This window comes from Crotalus tigris, unplaced genomic scaffold (genome assembly GCF_016545835.1).
Source record: "Crotalus tigris isolate CLP2741 ecotype Arizona unplaced genomic scaffold, ASM1654583v1 scf7180000017551.9496454, whole genome shotgun sequence".
NCBI classification, from domain to species: domain Eukaryota; kingdom Metazoa; phylum Chordata; class Lepidosauria; order Squamata; family Viperidae; genus Crotalus; species Crotalus tigris.
In genome coordinates this window covers 8,448,363-8,461,959 of record NW_024096469.1, presented here as the reverse complement: position 1 = coordinate 8,461,959, position 13,597 = coordinate 8,448,363, and the positions used below count along the sequence as shown (strand labels likewise).

At 40.0% G+C, this 13,597-nt stretch overlaps 1 protein-coding gene across 1 annotated transcript; it reads right to left on the bottom strand.

Moving 5' to 3' along the window:
* Positions 1 to 393: 393 nt before the first annotated feature.
* On the bottom strand, positions 394 to 11,920 carry PVALEF (parvalbumin like EF-hand containing). The gene is made up of 5 exons (XM_039346311.1): positions 11,776 to 11,920; positions 5,650 to 5,759; positions 4,491 to 4,626; positions 1,755 to 1,870; positions 394 to 477 (listed from the first exon to the last, which is right to left on the bottom strand). Exons 2-5 carry the CDS (start codon positions 5,753 to 5,755, stop codon positions 431 to 433), a joined length of 405 nt encoding a protein of 134 aa, XP_039202245.1. The 5' UTR covers positions 5,756 to 5,759; positions 11,776 to 11,920; the 3' UTR covers positions 394 to 430.
* Between the last annotated feature and the right edge of the window lie 1,677 nt (positions 11,921 to 13,597).

Genomic DNA, 13,597 nt, shown 5'->3' with positions numbered 1-13,597 from the left:
AAGAGGAGGGAAGGATAGGTCTTCTGTTCATTGTTCTAAGAAAAGCTGGTCCTGCTCGGTTACCAAAACTACGTCTTCCACCGGGCAAGTATAGGCTGAGGAAATGAGATTCCCGTTCTCATGTAGCATAACCAGGAAAGAGCCGGTTCAAAAGATTGGGCAGGGCATTTCATAACAAGCTGCTTGCCCCAAAAGATGTCACAAAGAGAAATATAATGGATGCTTTAAATTGTTTCTGGTGCACTACAGAGGACATTTACCAAGCTGCAGATGCGCCCGCCCCCTCCTGCCCCCCCCAATCTTCCTGCCCCCCCCAAAAAGGTACTTCAAGAAAAAAAATAAGAGATGCAAGTACCAACAGATCTCAACAACCATCCCAGCCCAGCCCACCACTTTTGAGTAGAGAAGTAAGAGGTAGGTTTATTTTTCTCTATTTTTTCTCTGGAATCTTCTCCTTGGTGACCATATCAGTAAACTCTGCAATGCAATAAGATAATCAAAGCTGAGTTGGTTTGGCATTCAAATATATATATAAATTTCCCCAAATATAAAAACAAATCTTTTTCATGGGGCGGGGAGATCATTTCCTATCCTACCTGATGAATGGATACTTCTCTTCCAGTTAGGTTGCAACTCTGGATAGTTTATAGATGGAGGTAATTTAGAAAGGCGAAACAATGCTTTATTTACCCACCACCAAAGCTAGGAGGGCAAGCTGCTTATATAAACAGGAAGCAAAATCCTCATTCACTTGCACTGATGACGTTACATAATTGGGTAATGAAATGTCTGCTAGCAAACAACCAAGCTCAGAGAGTACCAAGGACCCTACACTGCTTTGTTTCTACAGAAAATGAGTCTAATTGTGGCAGTTTTACCACTGAGTGTTAATTATCAGACATACAGTAGCTGTTTCAATGGTTTTCAGCAAGTGGTAGTGTGGTATAGCAGCCCTCAACCATCACCACTCTGGGCTACACTTGGTCTGAGCTTTGTAAATAAAGAAGGTGGTTCTTTTAAGTCAACTGGATTAAAATATGCCAAGAAATAAACAACTGGCTCTAACCTAAGAATGTTAAAATATGCAGTAGCTGACTGTTAAACGTGGATATTAATATAGCCATGCCTCTGGGAAGGTCTGCATTATGCTGTAGTTCCCAGCTCCATTTGTTTCATGGGAACCTAGGGCATCTTTCTGGAGGTGGTGTGAAAGCCTCTTTTCTTTTTGTACCCAGTCACACCCACCATTTTGATGTTGCTCTCTTCTGCAGTCATGCTGCTTGTTCCACAATCCTTGCTTTTTATAATTGAACCAACTTTGTCACAAGCTCTTCTGACTTTCTGATTCTAATATTGTCCTCACAATTGGTCCTAGATGTGAACATTGCAGAACAGTAACCACTGTGATACTTCCTTGATTATTTGCTGCAAAATAGCCACATTTTCCTTTAAAACTGTGTTGCAGCAACTGAGGGCCAAAATGCTCGCAGAAAACTTGAGCACGTCTCATAGAGTTCATCTAAAAATTAAATTACTCTTTGTGATATGACAAAGCTGTAATTTGTATTTTTTTTGCTATGAGGAACAATTACACAGATAATACTTAATTTGTTTAATTTAATATCAAGCTAAATCAAATCTGGCTTTTGTTTTGGCCCTGCCTGCTTTTTGTGTGGTCTTCTGCCTAAGAAGAATGAGTGCATCTTTTCTCTGAAAAAGATGCTACTTGTGTTCTTAAGCTCTGTTCTGCCCACCTTGAAAATCAATCCTCCCATCGCCATCCTTGTCTGCAGCCTGGATCACAGCTTCTGCTTCTTCGTCTGACAAGGGGACAATTGGCACGTTACTGGGCACTGCGGCTAGGATGTACCTGTGGGTGAGAGAGGTGGAAACTGAGCCGCAGCAAGGAGAGGCGCATTGGGCTTAGTAACTCCCCATGCACAATTTTGCATCACCATCATCATCCTCGCCTCATCTCTTCCTTCTTGCCCATTTTTACTGAACTTAGCCAAGAGCAAAGCAGTTCCAAAAACGAATATTCTGGCTTGGCAGAATAATCCATTTTTTTTTGTAGCCTGATGTGCTGTAAGGGTTGAATGATGATGCTTGTTGCCCCCAATTATATGGGTTGGCGGGATGACAGGAACGATAATCCCAAGGAGCCTGTGTTTGAGGAATGCTGCACTGTCTTTCACAGGGATATGCTATTACTCCCTGCCCTGGATTTCTGCTCACCTTATTTATCTTTTCCTCTTGAACTCGGGAAAGGATTTAACAAAAATGGGGAAAATTAAATTGTCCGCAAATGTGGATAGAGTGGGCTTTTGAAAATACATCAAGTCATGTGAAATTAAAATTGTGATTAGTAAATGGACTAAACATATAACAAGAGTATAATGATGAGGCATGAGGCGCTTTCTTAGCTGAGAAGGGACATTGGACCTAGTCCTGGGTAAGGTAATCAGATGCAACAGAAGACAAAATTTGAACAGGCATGTGTAATAGGATTCAACACAGGCAATGGACATGACGAATTTGTAAAGGTTGCATCTGTTAACCTTTTCTCCATAATTGTTACAGCCAGAATTCTGTTCCATTTAATCGACTCTTAACACAGGAGGTAGGAACAGTCTTGATAGGAAGTTCCAATTCTGCCTTTCAATCCACTTAATTCTGGGATAAGAAATATAAGAGAATCCACAGAAAACAGGATTGGTCATATCCATTCCTTAATATAAGGATTAATTCTTATGCTAAATGCACTGTCATAGCTGTATAATCTCTGGCAAAGCTGTCCAGTTATGACTCAGACTAATTTTCATGTAGCTATTGATGTGATTTCAAAAGTCCATTGCAGGGAATCAGTTCAAAATTCCAGCAGGAGAGAGAGATATTTCTAATTACTCATCTAGTAATGGGACTCATCTAGTTTATAAACATGGCTTAACACATGTATTAAAAGGCATGCATTAAATGGCTTAAAACATGAATTAAAGGATTTCAGCAGTCTAGAGTTTTGAGATCAATAGAGGACCTCAAGAATCAATGCTTTGTACCATATGTGGTGGGAGTGCTCAAAAGCTTGTGAGTTCTGGAATAAGATAAAAAAATGGCTGGAAGAAATATTAATGATAGAGATAGAGCTAAAACCAGAACTTTTCCTATTAGGCATAACTATACAGAAATATGATAAAGGGATATTTTACCTGATGTTACACATTCTTACTGCTGCTAGATTGGCGTATGCACAAAATTGGAGGAATAAAGAAACCCCAACAGAAGAAGAGGTTTTATACAAAATACTATCGTGTGCCGATATGGACAGGCTCACAATGGAAATGAAGGACAAGACTGAGTCAGACTATTTTGAAATCTGGGACAAGTTCTACTATTGGTGTGAATCAAGGAGGACTGCCTGGGTTATAATCTAGTGTTATGATAAATATATATATAATTGTATGTTAGTAAATAGAGAAATAAATTAGATATTGTATAGAAAAATATGTATGTATTGTTGTTGTTAATTGCGAAGTTGTGTCCGACCCATCGCGACCCCATGGACAACGTTCCTCCAGGTCTTCCTGTCCTCTACCATCTTCTGGAGTCCATTTAAGTTCACACCTACTGCTTCAGTGACTCCATGTATGTATATATAGAGATAAAAAAATTATATGCAAGAAGAGGAACAAATTGTTAGAAATACTTATACTGGAATGTTACGTTATGTCCACTTTTATTAACTGTATTATAAATAAATAAAAAATAAAAAAAAGAATCAATGCTTTGAAGGACCTGCGGAAAATATATTAGAATGGCTTCAAGGATCTCTAGAAAGCCCCTCATCATCTGAAGAACCAGAGCAGTTTTGGAAAAATAGCTTCAAGAATCCCTGAAAAACCTGGAAAAGATAGGTCCTGAAACATCGAAACAAGATGCCAAAAAATGGCTTGAAACACCTGTAAATAACCTTGAAGAGAAGAAGAACGGTGGCTCATGTGGTTAGGATGCTGGTATGATGATTAGCAGGCTGGCATTCGAGACCCGGTTGCTGCTGCGGGATAGGATGAGCTCCCATCACTTGCTCCAGCTCCTGCCAACCCAGCAGTTTGAAGGCAAGTGATCATGAATAGAAAGATCCATACCACATTGGTGGGCAGCTTAGCGGGGACATGAAAGGAGCCCCCAACTGGATGTTTTCCAGGCACTGGTGATGTCACCCGCTAATCCTTTCAACCCAGAAGCGCTTTGGTGCTCCCAACATGATTGCAGTAGCTTCTAAACACTGGTAAGTCCAGAAGTCAGCTTAATCCAACTGAACCTAGCTCCTCAGAAATTAAGAAATTTAGCTTATGAAGTTAAAAATAAAATGATGAGGTGACTCCACTCCAACATTTTGTACCTCTCCATCTGTAAATAAAGCAAACAGACACGACTCTCCTTATTAACTTTCCCCTTGTGCTTTGTAGCAATAGACACCAATGTTATCTTACTTGATCTCATTCCATTCAATGAAACCACTGTCATCCTTGTCAAGCAATTTGAAGGCTTTTCGCAAGTGAACCTCCTTCTCCTCTGATGTCAGAAACTTCCGCATGTATTCAAAGAATTTGGTATAATTGAACGAAGCTGCAACGGAATGGATAATTTTTAACTGATGAATTATATTGTTAGCACGATATAAATATGGTCAGCAGTACTTTATTGACACTGTATGTGAAAGCTCTTATTTTCATATATTGGACGTAACTTTGGCTCACTTCACATCCCAGACAGTAACAAGCCCAGATTTAACACTGAAAACTACAGTACTGGTAGTCCATGATCTACACCCATTCATTTAAATGTCTATGGAGATTCTCTATTTCTATCGGACACCCATTCATTTAGATTCTTTGAATTCACAACAGAGCTTTAAAAGGCAACTTATGATCATTTTTCACACTGATGACTGTTGCAGCAACCCCAGGGTCACATGATCAAAATTCAGGCACTTGGCAACTGACATGTATTTATGGCGGTTGGATAGATAGATAGACAGACAGACAGACAGACAGACAGGTAGGTAGGTAGGTAGGTAGGTAGATAGGTAGGTAGGCAGCTAGAAAGACAGACAGACAGACAGATGATAGATAGATGATAGATACATACATAGATAGATGATAGGTAGATGATAGATAAACAGACAGACCTACCTTTATTGTGATTTTTTTACTGTGGGCACAATGGCACACATTAAAAATGAAATTTAGTTGCTTGCTTTCAAAGTGTATACACATACATAACGCACATTTAAACGTACTATATACAACATATGTATAGACCTACACCCTTACATGTAAGTAACATATGTGACCACCTTTTGACAAGCAAAGTCAAGGCGGAAGCCAGATTCACTTAACAGCCGTGTTCCTAACTCAACAACTGCAGTGATTCACTTAGCAACTGTGGCAAGGAAGGTCATAAAAATGGGGCAAAACTCACTTAACAACTGTCCAGCTTACAAACAGAAATTTTGGGCTCAATTGTGGTTGTAAGTTGAGGACTACCTATATATGCAAATGCAGGTTATCAATTAATCTGGATATGACATCTGATATCCTTTCAGAACCTACTACAAATTCAGCCATTTTGGTTTCTTTTGTTCCTTACCGTGGTGCCTCATTTCTGAGGGCAACTGGTCGAGATCTTTGTCCGTCAGGGATGCCCCCATGGCCAAGGCCACTTTTTTGAATTGGCAAGAAAAATCATCCTCCATGCTGCTATTGATTGTAAAAAAAAAAAAAAAGAATTTATGTGAGTGTTAAAAAAATGTGGCAGTGCTGTACCTCTCTTTCACAACACATCCCAACCAATTCTAAACAAGATTCTTTTAAAGCATTACTTCCAAAAGATACTTTTCCCAGCTCAGTTTTATTGGTAGCACCCCTCTAAAATAATCAGCTGATATTCTCCATCCTAACATGTTTATTTATTTATTTATGAGACTTATATACCGCTTTAAGTGCAAGCACTCTCTAAGCGGTGTACACCAGTAAGCAATGTATATATATATATTTACATTGCCCCCAACAATCTGGGTCCTCATTTTACCTACCCCGGAAGGATGGAAGGCTGAGTCAACCTTGAGCCGGTGAGATTTGAACCGCTGACCTGCTGAACACAGTCAGCTAAAGTGGCCTGCAGTACTGCACTCTAACTGCTGCGCCACCTCGGCTCTTATCTGAATAACTTGGGGGGGGGGGGAACCTATTGTGCAAAACTTCCCAAAACAAGCCAATGAGAAATAAGTTTGCCTGGGGCCACATAACACTGGTAGGAAATAGCAAAGCAAGAGTGAGAAAAATAAGTAATAAGTAAAAATAAGAGCAGCAGAGAAGAAGGCATGGCTGGTTGACTAAAACACTGGAGCACAACACATTTCAACATGTGTCACTGCGATTACGTGATCTTCAGGAACAACCACAGCTGTGTCCTAATGTGATTCTTTTCACGGAAGCCAAGTGAGCTTGAATTATGGCATGATAATTTAATGAGCATCTCCAGTTTTGGACTTCATGCTAAATCCTGGTAAATCCTGAACGGAAGCTTCCCATCTTTTTAATTTCCACCGTGCTGATGAGAAGGAAGAGAATAATTCCTTTTTATAATGCTAAGCCATAATTTAGCATTCTGTGTGACACTCCCCCCTCCCACTACTATTGCCATGGTTTCTAATATTGTTTTCATATTCTTATAAACATATCAAGATTTCTTTTGACAAAAAGTCACATATGATATCGTTTCGATTCAGCACTAAGGTTTGTCCCCAGAGGACAAACAGCTAGAACTATAGAGATTTGAGCATCTTGCTTTCAAGCATAATAAGGGAGTTGAATTCTGTTTTAGCAAAGGGGCATAATTTTTGTCAGTGATTGTATTTATGAAGAATGCAAATGCTACCCATGTTTGCGTGCCTCAAGTCAGGTTTTATTTAAGACCCTGTTTAGACCTATTTGTGTCTTCCTATGACAGTTCCCTAGGTCAGCCTTCCCAACTTATCTTTTTTGCTTTGTGGCTGGCTGGAATTATCGTTTATTTGTTATTTATTTATGGAAACCATATCCCTTTTTTTGGACCAATGGATGGTATCAAGGCAGCCAACAAATTCATTTAAAAGAGTAATTATAGCAATTATAAAAACTCACCATAAGCCCCCCCCCATGATGGCCTCAACATCATCAGCTAAAAGTCTGTTTTTGCACCAAAGTCCTGCCCAAATATAAATATTTTTGCTGTAGAAATAGATTACCTCCCTTGATAGGAAGTTCTAAAAACTGGGAGTAACTAATGAGAAGGATTTTTCCAACCTGAAGTACTTCTGTCAGTAGCAGAATTTTGGGATGAGATTCTGCTGAAATTGTTGATGGCCAAGCAGAGTTGTGCGGGGGGGGGGGGGACACTATTTTCCAGATAAAGTTTGAGAGAGAGCACAACCTGGGAAATCTGGCACTAAGCCCTTCAGCTTTCATTCCCACGCACAACAGGAATTCCTACCAATTTCCACAGATAAAAACCCAGTCATCCAAAGTAGATTTCAGTCCTAAGTGAAGGGGCAATATTGGTTACTGTGATTATCTTCCATTTAATCCAAACAAAATAAGCTTTCGATTGCCTGCTAACACCACAGGCAGATTTCAAATTCCAATAAATCCTACTGCACTGAGCTAGCTACTGATCTTGCCAATGATGCTGTCAGCAGTTCGTTCTCCCTGGCTCCTTCCCCATCGCCAGCAGCCAAGTGTCTGATAGCCTAGGGGAACTTTGAAGTGAGTCATGCTTACTTCCCACACTGTGCATCATAGTCTTCATTTAATAACACAAATGGAAATCCCTACACAATAGTTGGATGGCAAAGGGGCATGAATGATCAAAGAGAAGATTGCTAATAACATTTCTGGAAAAAGAGATCAAAGACCAGGTGGTAGCCTAATCTGTGTGGTGGGACAGGGGATCTAGGAAGGCCATGTCTAAAAGGAGTAGTCTCTCACGCATTCAAAAATTATGAATGAGGTATGTCTAATATTTTAATATTGGAATATTTGGGCTGTTGTAGAGCAAAAAGATGGGGGGGGGTCCTTGGCACACTGATGATGTTAACTAGTTTGGGTAATGAAATGTTTGCAAGAAAACAACCAATCTCAGAGAGCACCAAGGGCCTCTTATTTCAATCCTGAGTAGGAGATGCCTAGGCTGAGCCCGAGGGAGGAGTCAAACGTGTCATCAGTCATGAGCCCCTTCATGCCCACAAGAGATCTAAGTTTAGCCTGCCTTGAATTCCTTCTACTCTTATCTCCCACTAATTTCACTTGGCTATTAGTAGTTCAGAATCTTGTAGAGAACGTAAGCTTGCAATGAATCTTTAAATCCATTTGAACTGTCTGGATCTCCCAATTTTCCTGGCATTTGACAAATCTTGAGCTACAGACAGTCTCCTTTATCAGCAGCAAAAATTATTTATGCATATCAAGGAGGAAAGCCCCTTAACATTGCTAAAGTTTTCTTCCAAGTAAAATGGTATCCTGCCACATCTTTGTCTTGTTCTTTGGAGGTCTGATGAAACTGCATGCAGATTCACAAGCTGTCAGCTAGCCATGCCATCCATCAATCACTCTCAATTTAAATTCAAGGATATCTGATAACCAAAGTGGGATGTATCTAAGAAAATTCTAAAATTCTTCTCCTCCTTAAGGATAGGTAAGCTAATGTTAGGTCTCCAGTTTTCTCTTCACTGATTAATGCAAGGAATAAATATTGTGATTTAGCACCACCGTCTTCCTTTTCCACAAAAGGAACTACTTTGTAAGTAATTCATATTTTCTGGCAACCCTTCCAATTCATTCTTATTCTAGATTGCACGGACATCATTTAAAAAGCCCTTTCAAATTCTATCTATGTATAATTGGAGAAGTTAACATTCTAAACACAACAGTATCTATTTCTCAGGCAAACCCAGCAATCCAATCTTCCTTCCAAACTTTTCTAAGCTGCATCTTCAGCATAATATTATAAATGGAAGATGGGAAGAAGAAGCCAGAAATGCTGAGATCAGATTGTTATGACAGAAGAATCATCACCTATAGTTTATTTCTTCGAGGCCACCAAGATCATGCAGCTTTTTGGTGCAGGCTGCAAATGCAACTAGGAGTAATGGTTGATAGCAAACAAAATGGCTGGTCGCAAACGTCTTGCCAGGCCCCTAAAAAAGAGTTTGGAACAGCAACAGACCAGAAAATGCACGTACACAGCCAGATCAGAAACAGAGCTGCATCCATTGTGGCTTCTCAGATGGAAAAGCAGAAAAACAGTGATTCAGTCTAGCAATCTAAAGACATCGAGGTGAGAGACTGCCAAGCTGGCACAACTATGGCAGCTGTCCCCAGGCCACTCCTTAAAGGGCACTGAGGTGTTCATAATGGCAATGAGATCAGCTGGTTTGTTTACAAGCGACCTTTACAGAGTAAATCCTCTACATGAGCTCTTTCGAGGGCCATTGGGGAGAAAGAGTACCCAATGCTTGGCTGCCTGTCTCAATTGCCCCTCCCTCCCCAGTGCTGTGCTTCAGAACAATGAGATAATTGGAGATTGGCAACAAGCAGCCCCTGAACAGTCATCACTTATGTAGTGTGGACCACAAGCCTGTGTGTATGGTGTGAACTTAGGAATAGCAATGGTACTTAGGCTTATATACCGCCCCATAGTGCTTTTACAACACTCTCTGGGTGGTTTACATTGTAAGTCTATTGCCCCCAACAATCTGGGTCTTACATTTTACCAAGCTTGGAAGGACGAAAGGCTGAGTCAACCTTGAGCCCCATTCTACCCACTGCGCCATCAGCCTAGCATCAACTCCTCCAAATCTTTTGCTTCCATGCTTATAAAACGGGGATGGAGAAGACGGAAGCCTTGTCTCCAGCTGACTCTCTTTTTTTTAAATGTCAAATAACATGAGCAGTGGTGTCTAAAACTCTTTGCTGGTTGTTTGGTCCTGGAGCTCAACTTGTGCCCTGAAGAATGCTGGCGCTCCTCTCTGCATTGTGACCCTTCCATTCCCTCCTTTTAGGGAATCTTATATTCACAAGGCAACAACTTGTGATGTGAACCTGTTCTAGGATTACACTCAGTCTAAATAACTCAGCTTTCCCCATGGACCCCCTGATCTGCCTGCCAAGAGTTTATTTAGGAAAGCAATTCTTCTCTCCCTGAATTTGGAAAGAACAGGCATTCTCAAAGGAGGTGTTTTGCCTTGGAGGCCAAGCTGTTCCCTGCTCAGAGAAAGGCAGAGGGAAACAATCCAGGTGAAGGCATGAGATGAGGATATGTGAGATAAAAAATCACAGGTGCTGCTCATCAAAATAAGACGCTCTGCCGAAAGTACTGTTCCCTCTTGTCATAATTATGTGTACGAGACCAAGGCTCCATTACTGTAGATGTTGTGTGTCATCATGTCTAATATGCATTTTTTCCCCAGAATTCTACATTTTCCTATCTGTTGGCAGGTTTACTGGCTTGAGGGCCATTTGCACGGAATCATATCAAAAAAATAATTTTGCTTGGATCTGTTGGCTTTTGGCAGACCCTTGCCCTCCACTTGATTGGATTGTACTTTCCCTGCCCTTTCTCTTCATCAAACATTTTCTTCATTATCATGAGCATTTTAGCTGTATTTTCTCCACACCCACATTTTTGCAAATCACTCTCTCCCAAAATTCTTTCGGAGGCAGCATTGACATTTATCTGCACAATAAATATAAAATAGTATTTTCCACCCCCTCGCCCGTCTTGATTTATTCTGTCTTAATTAAAAAACTGCACTTAGCAAACTGTTGGCATAGGATCACCAGAAGTAGCAACCAGCAGCCAGAGCTGCAGTAAGCTAAAAGAAAAGACAGATCTGGAGTCTTGAACTCACGAATATGTATAATCCAGCCTTTCCCCAACCTGGTTTCATCAAGATGTGTTGGATTACAACTCCCATCATCCCAGAAAGCAGGGTTGGGGAAAGCTGAATTGAAAGAATAGGATATACACAGTATATTAACATGCTCAAAATTTGAAAACTAAACATTCAATATGAATTAATCGCTACCTTTAAATGCCATTCCTTCTAACGGCAATGCTACTATTAACACATGAAATACAGCTTTCAGACAATGGTTTTGGCGTTAAGTAATAGCTTGTTTTCGGTTCCTAGGCAGGTAAGTTTCTAGTTGTCCATAACTTTGTCCAGGGCTTTTTTTCTCATAGAATGCCCAGAACAGAGTTCCGGCACCTTTTTTGGATGGAACCTTGTAGGGTAGGCAAGGCCAGTTGTATAACATGTGTGAGTTCCAGCACCTTTTTTTTTTTTTTTTTTAGAAAAAAAGCACTGGCTTTGTCAGAATTGTTGTCACACTGTAAACGTATGGATGTAAAGATTACTGATTTAAAATTATATCCAACATTACTGATTTAATCCCATTAAACATCTCTCTCTCTTTTGCTTCTGAAACATCACTAGAATGGCGCTCCTAACCTGTTAACCAAGGATCATACGCTTCTTCCAGAACTTAACTGACTGACTTGGTTCCCTGGTTTCAGAACTCCCTTTTTTTCAATGATCAGAACATTTCCTGATTACCACTCCAGTGCTTTGGGGAAAACTTAACTGCACTGTTCTTCACTAATTAAATGTTCTCTTGGTGACAACCACATTCAGCTTGTTTCTTTTAGGCATTGCATATCGCAGCAGGTACTTACCTGCCCCAGATGTCCTCTGCTTGAAGCTGGCAAGATTCTTGTTGAAACCTAAACCATGTCTCTGGCTTTTATACCACCCATTGCTCAGCTTTGCTATTTAAGGGAAGGTGCACCTGTCAGGAATACATCCTGTAATTCTCCCGGGCCCTTTCAAGACACCATTGGGTCATCTTGGTGGGTTGTGGTGTTATCAGTTGTCACTGGCACTTGGATGCCCAGCATCGAATATCATCTTGGGTAGAGCAAAATCTTTAGCACAGACTCCACATGATTAAAAACAACAACAACAACCCGAAACAACTTCGCTGTTATGTGATGTGATGGAGCATCTTCCCAAAATTTGATCAAGGGAGGGATATGTGTGTCATCCTTGTGTTTATCGTCCTTGTGTTTATTTCCTTTTCTCAATTTCCACAAGTTTTTTTTTTTTAGGTTGGCCAGTTTCACAATAGAAGAACAGACGAGTCTCCTTTGCAAAGGTTCGTTCCAGAAAGTTTTATTTTCCTGCATGTGTGTTTCAGCTTCAGCTGGGGCCTGGCAATAGGAAATATAATATCAGTCACACAAAAATAAAAACAAACTTTTGAATATGACCCATGCTAGAATTGGGTGGGCAACTTTGGAATATTAAGCAGATATCCTGGTAGGCATGGAGCAGAATCTACTTAGCAGAAAGCAAAACTGTTGAATCATTTTCCTCCCACCCCACTTTATTTTTATTTTTCAAGAATGCATTGGCAGCTAAAATGGGCTGGAAAATGCAGAATATTATTTATTAGATTTTTTTTATCCTGCCTTTATTACTTTATAACTAACTAACTTAAGACAGTAAACCTATATAATACTCCTACCTCCTCCAGGTTTCCCCACAACAACTACTCTGTGAGGTGAGTTTGGCTAAGAGATGGTGACTTGCCTAAGGTCACCCAGCCAGGTTTCGTGACTAAAGCAAGACTAGAACTCACAGCCTCCTGGTTTCTAGGTCGGCACCTTCACCACTACACCAAATTGGCTCTCTGTATTTAAGACTAGAGTTTTACTCTGCACCATGCTAGATTTCTGTTTTTTAAGGAAATCAGCAAATGCAGCCTATAGCTGTAATCTATTCACCATTTAACTCTTTTTCTGCCCAAATTTGTCATTTTCTTTCTAAAACCAATATCCATCCTGGTTTTAAAAATCTTCTACAGTATTATTTTGCTAATTGCTTTTTATCTGCTTTTTATTGTCAAAGGACGGTAAAATATTAATTTTGTTTAGGAAAATCTTCACTCAGTTTTTTACTTGAAATTTGAAAGAGTAAAATAATGGCAAAGGAGTGATCTTTGGTTTCAGCCAATGTTCTCAAGACATAATGGACCAGTAACTTGTGAGATTTAGAGGTCGGTGAGTTAAAATCAGTATGAGACGTCCTGTTCTTCATCATTCTCTGTTTCTGGACCTTCCTTATCTTTGAAGGTTGCTTATGTCTACTTTCTACCTCCTTGACTCTTCATGTATTTTCCAAAAATCAGTTATGGTTGTGTTCATGCCACACACTTAAATCAGGTCAGCTGGTTGGAAGAAATATTAGAGCAAATGGTAGAACCAAAACCAGAACTCTTTCTATTAGGTTTAACTACACAAAAGCATGACAAAGGCGTACTTTATTTAATGCTACACATTTTAACGGCTTCCAGACTGGTTTTGCTCAAAATTGGAGGAATAAGGGAACTCCAACGGAAGAAGACATCCTGCATAAAATTTTATCATGTGCTGAGATGGACAGGCTTACAATGATTATGAAAGACAAGACAGAACACGAATACTTCGAAATCTGGGG

Bases quoted from the DNA above. Each gene is read 5' to 3' on its own strand.
- PVALEF (XM_039346311.1), bottom strand. From the start codon at position 5,755: ATGGAGGATGATTTTTCTTGCCAATTCAAAAAAGTGGCCTTGGCCATG. The intron at 1,871-4,490 runs GTAAGATAACAT...TCTCACCCACAG, and splicing joins ATTGAATGGAATGAGATCAA to GTACATCCTAGCCGCAGTGC. The intron at 478-1,754 runs GTGGGCAGAACA...ATTGCATTGCAG, and splicing joins TGGGAGGATTGATTTTCAAG to AGTTTACTGATATGGTCACC.